The sequence below is a fragment of the Bison bison genome, unplaced genomic scaffold, assembly GCF_000754665.1.
Source record: "Bison bison bison isolate TAMUID 2011002044 unplaced genomic scaffold, Bison_UMD1.0 scf7180017462803, whole genome shotgun sequence".
Taxonomy (NCBI): Eukaryota; Metazoa; Chordata; class Mammalia; order Artiodactyla; family Bovidae; genus Bison; species Bison bison.
Genome location: NW_011372879.1, coordinates 31,458 through 33,129, shown reverse-complemented (window position 1 = coordinate 33,129; position 1,672 = coordinate 31,458). Strand labels below are relative to the sequence as shown.

The window sequence follows — 1,672 nt, the reverse complement described above, 5'->3', positions numbered from 1 at the left end:
GAGCAGGGGCTGGGGGGACCGGGGGCTGGGGTGAGCAGGTCCTGGACCAGGGCGAGGGGAGGAAGTGAGGGCAGAGGGCCCAGGGCACCCCTTCCAGTGTCCCCTCCCCTGTAGACCGCACCACCTACTACAATGGTTTAATGGGCCTTGGCCCTCACGTGCTCTTCCTTTAGGAGCTGCCTGAGCATCCATCATAAAACCAGAGTCTCTAAGAGAAAAGATGACCGTCTGGCAGAGCGGTCTCGGTTCTCACCAGTCTGACCTTCACAAGCTTTTCACAGGAACGTACTTTTGTGTTCAGTAGCACTCATGTCGAGAGAAACCAGACACAGAGAAGACAGCCTGGGCAAAACCAAGTTCAAGGAAATAAAACCGTACCTGCTGAGCTGGGTAAGACGGGGGTGGACTGTCCACTTTACTTTCCTCTTTCCTGGGGCTCCCGCTCCCCAGAGCCGTGTCCTCCTTCGGGGCTCCCGGGGGTTCCCCACTACTCTCGCCGTCTGCCTCCTCGTCGTCAGCTTCCGAGGAACTGCTGCTGGTACTGCTTACCTGAGGGGACTTTAAAGACAGTCACAAAGATAGTCACTTGTAACTTATGCTTTTTAAACCAGAAAAACACAGAACGCTCAAACCCCGGACACCATCTGGGGTGACTCATCGTCGTGATGCGGAGGCTGGGCATGTACCTCGTCCTTCAGGGCCAGGTTCTCCCCGCCGCCGTTCAGCTCGCCATGGACGCCGTTCATGCTGGCTACCACCTCGGCGTCCTCGTAGTTACTCAGGGGGTAGATGTCAGCAAACTTGGCCGACAGCGGGGCAACGTCTTCATCGTCACTGCAACTGAGACGCGCAGAGACGTCACCGCGGGGCCGTGGCCGCTAAGGACCGTGCACTGCCCACCCAGGAGAGCCACGCTCACGCACAGGAGCGTGACACTGGGCCCCACGCATGCGTCTCAGGGGCTCCCGGTAACCTGGACCAGGAGGAAAATGCCCGAAGAGGACCACTCGTTCTGTCCAGAAGAACGGAAAACAAAACTCCGAACGGAGAACATTAAGGAAACCACAAAATTTCAATAGATCAACTTGAAGCGCCCTGGTGTACAACTGTTCTCTCTCTCTGTCATTTTCAAACAAATGCTATTTTTTATTATAATTAAAGGGGTACAGAAACCAACCTTAGGTCTTCAGTGTTTGTTTTTATAACCACCAAAATTTCAGAGATAGCCAGCTGAACAAAACAATAAAAGCACTTATGTGACAAGGCCAGCTGTAGGCAAGTCCGTTCCAAAGTCATAGTTAGCAGCTTTAACAAGACATCCAAGTGATAGGCAAATGGAGTATCTACAAAAACAAAGTAATGTGCCTTCAAGGCTGTGAAGACCACTTCAAACGTAAGGCTTTCTGGTGCCTGAGAAGAGATGGCACGAAGCGCCCAGCTCGGGGTACGTGGCTCAAGGCCTGACGGTAAGCGACGCCCCGTGGGCCTACACCATCATGCCTCCGCATCCACCGTGAGCCTCAACCGTCTGGAAGGAGAAAGCCTAAGAACTGGAGCCCTTTGGGCTTCAGGGCAGATGGTCCAGAACAGCCAGACTCAGCTTCATCCCACTTCTGGGAGAACTGAGTCCAAGAAGCATCGTGCGCGGTCACCTGGAGCTGCTACAGCAAGT

The 1,672-nt window shown here is 54.1% G+C and overlaps 1 protein-coding gene across 1 annotated transcript in view; it reads right to left on the bottom strand.

Moving 5' to 3' along the window:
- The window catches only part of FAM193A (family with sequence similarity 193, member A), a gene marked incomplete at its 3' end in the record, with an annotated part of 40,675 nt that overhangs the window by 17,669 nt on the left and 21,334 nt on the right, over window positions 1-1,672 (bottom strand). The window contains exons 8-9 of the mRNA XM_010831999.1: window positions 687-840; window positions 379-558 (exon numbers count right to left, since the gene is read on the bottom strand). Of these exons, the coding sequence (XP_010830301.1) occupies window positions 379-558; window positions 687-840 (334 nt within the window). The remainder of the gene's footprint in view (window positions 1-378; window positions 559-686; window positions 841-1,672) is intronic.